At 40.7% G+C, this 2,806-nt stretch overlaps 1 protein-coding gene across 1 annotated transcript in view; it reads right to left on the bottom strand.

The window, feature by feature from the left end:
* Positions 1 to 2,806, bottom strand: part of Smlr1 (small leucine rich protein 1) — an 11,814-nt gene continuing 9,008 nt past the window's right edge. Inside the window, exon 2 of the mRNA XM_031380325.1 lies at positions 1 to 365. Within this exon, the coding sequence (XP_031236185.1) occupies positions 286 to 365 (80 nt within the window). The 3' untranslated portion in view covers positions 1 to 285. The remainder of the gene's footprint in view (positions 366 to 2,806) is intronic.

The following is a 2,806-nucleotide window of genomic DNA, read 5'->3' on the forward strand; positions in this document are numbered from 1 at the left end:
TGAGATCTAGAAGTTTTATTTTAAAAATATTCCCCACAAAGTAAATGAGCATAGTTACAATGAAAGAAACTCAAGATATGCCGGGTACATTGAGCATGTTAAAGAAAAGTTTAAGTTCATGGTACTTTCCAAGGAACTGCCATTGATAATGTCAGATCATGCAGAAGTCCTCCAGCAGCAACTGATATGTTCACTGTTCTTTCTCATTTCCTGGTGGTTCTGTTGACTGCTGCTCTGTGACTTTTAGAAATTCATGATGTTTTGTCCATTGGGTGACACCAACCCTCATCTTCTTCTCATTCTCTTGTGAGAGGAAGAACCAAACTTGTTCTGGTGATCAGAAGTCTGAGCCAGTTCTTCTTCAACTGAAAGGAAAAGCACTGGTGAATTTGGAGACAGTTGAGAGCCCTGGACCTTTTATGGTCCATTAGAAGCTCCTGGCCAGTATTTCTAACTGGCCACCCTGTGAGCTACAGAAGACTGGGTCTCTATTGTGGGATCTCACCTCTTTGGGTTCCTTTAAAAAGTTGCATAGATATTTTCTCTATGTGTATATGTGTGTAGTCATGAGCATGGCACAGCCCATGTGGAGGTCAGAGGACAACTTGGATTGATCTCACCTTCCACCATTTGGTCCCAGGGATTGGTCTTGGGTCATCAGGCTTGTCAGCAAGCAGCTTTACACACTGCCCCATCTCTCTGGCCCTCTTCAGTCACTTCTAAAATTGTCCCTGCTTAGGACAGATGGTTACTGAATTGAAGATCATTAACATCCAGCTATCTTCCTTCCTTCCGGTCTGTCTGGGCTGGTGTCCTGAGCAGACCTTGGGCGCAAGCTCCACAGCCAGTCCCATGACACCCAGAGGAAGCTCCACTCCCAAGCACTCTAACACGCCCAGGATCAGAGGTGAGGAGGACACAACACCTGTCCGAATACTGGGAGTAACTGGGACCAGCAGGATCAGGCACACAGGGACTCCACCACCCCAGTGGCTCGGGTTCCTTCCTTCTGGTCTCTCTGGGCTAGTGCTGACCCTGGGCACAAGCTCAGCAGCTCCACTCCCAAGTGCTCTAACACACCCAGGATCACAGGATCACAGAGACAGCTTGACTCTGAGGAGTTCTAACACAACCAGGATCACAGGAAGGACAGGCTCCAGTCAGATTTAGCAAGAGCAGGTAGCCCTTGAGATAACCAGATGATGCGGGGCAAGTGTAAGAATATAAGCAACACAAACCAAGGTTCCTTGGCATCATCAGAACCCAATTCTCCCACCATAGCAAGTCCTAGACACACCATCACACAGGAAAAGCAAGATTCAGATATAAAATCACTTCTCATGTTGATGATACAGGACTTTAAGAAAGACATAAATAACACCCTCAAAGAAATACAGGAGAACACAAGTAAACAGCTAGAAGCCCTTTAAGAGGAAACACAAAAATCCCTTAAAGAACTACAGGAAAACACAAACAGGTGAAGGAAATGAGCAAAACCACCCAGAATCTAAAAATGGAAATAGAAACAATAAAGAAATCAGAAAGAGAGACAACCCTGGAGATACAAAACTTAGGAAAGAAATCAGGAGTCGTAGATGCAAGTATCACCAACAAAATACCAGAGGTAGAAGAGAGAATCTCAGGGGCAGAAAACACCATAGAAAACATTGACATAACAGTCAAAGAAAATGCAAAAAGCAAAAAGCTCCTAACTTAGAACATCCAGGAAACCCAGGATGCAATGAGAAGACCAAACCTAAGGATAATAGGCATAAAAGAGAATGAAGACTCACAAGGTAATGGGCCAGTAGATATCTTCAACAAAATTATAGAAGAAAACTTCCCTAACCTAAAGAAAGAGATGCCCATGAATATACAAGAAGCCTACAGAACTCCAAATAGACTGGACCAGAAAAGAAATTCCTACCATCACATAATAATAAAAACAGCAAATGTACTAAACAAGAAAGAATTTTAAAAGAGAAAAAGGTCAAGTAACATAAAGGCAGGTCTATCAGAATTACACCAGACTTCTCACCAGAGACTATGAAAGCTAGAAGTTCCTGGGCATATGTCATATAGATCCTACAAGAACACAAATGCCAGCCCAGGCTACTATACCCAGCAAAACTCTCAATTACCATAGATGGAGAAAACAAGATATTCCACGACATAACAAAATTTACACAATATCTCCACAAATCCAGTCCTACAAAGAATCATAGATGGAAAACATCAACATAAGGAGCGAAACTACACCCTAGAAGAAGCAAGAAGGTAATCTTTCAACAAATCCACACAAACCTAATTCCACCTCTTACAACAAAAACAAAAGGAAGTAACAATTACTTTTTCTTAACATCTTATTATGAAAATTAATATTAGCAACATATCCTAATCGATTGAAATCCAAAAATATGAGGAATTAGAAATTTGTTGATTGTCATCCAATGGTCTCTCTAATTTGGAAATTGGAGAAATAGGTCCAATATTGTACAATCCGTATACACTTTCAACTTGTTTGTTCATGGCAGTATCATGCTGTGTACAACATAAGGATCTTGGAAGAAGGAAACACAAAAATCCCTTAAAGAAATCTTGCTTCTCTTATCTCAGCCTCTCTATTAGTAGTATTGTTTATTTCATGTTTACACTATACTATGGTTTTCAGAACAGCTTATACATTTCAAAAGTATTTATATACCCAAAATAAACATAGACAATTAACATGGGAGGGGGCTTGTAAGAGAACAAGAAAGAGTGAGACTGAATGCTTTGCTTGACATTTGTAACTCTTGTATCAAGT

This window comes from Mastomys coucha, unplaced genomic scaffold, assembly GCF_008632895.1.
Source record: "Mastomys coucha isolate ucsf_1 unplaced genomic scaffold, UCSF_Mcou_1 pScaffold2, whole genome shotgun sequence".
NCBI classification, from domain to species: Eukaryota; Metazoa; Chordata; class Mammalia; order Rodentia; family Muridae; genus Mastomys; species Mastomys coucha.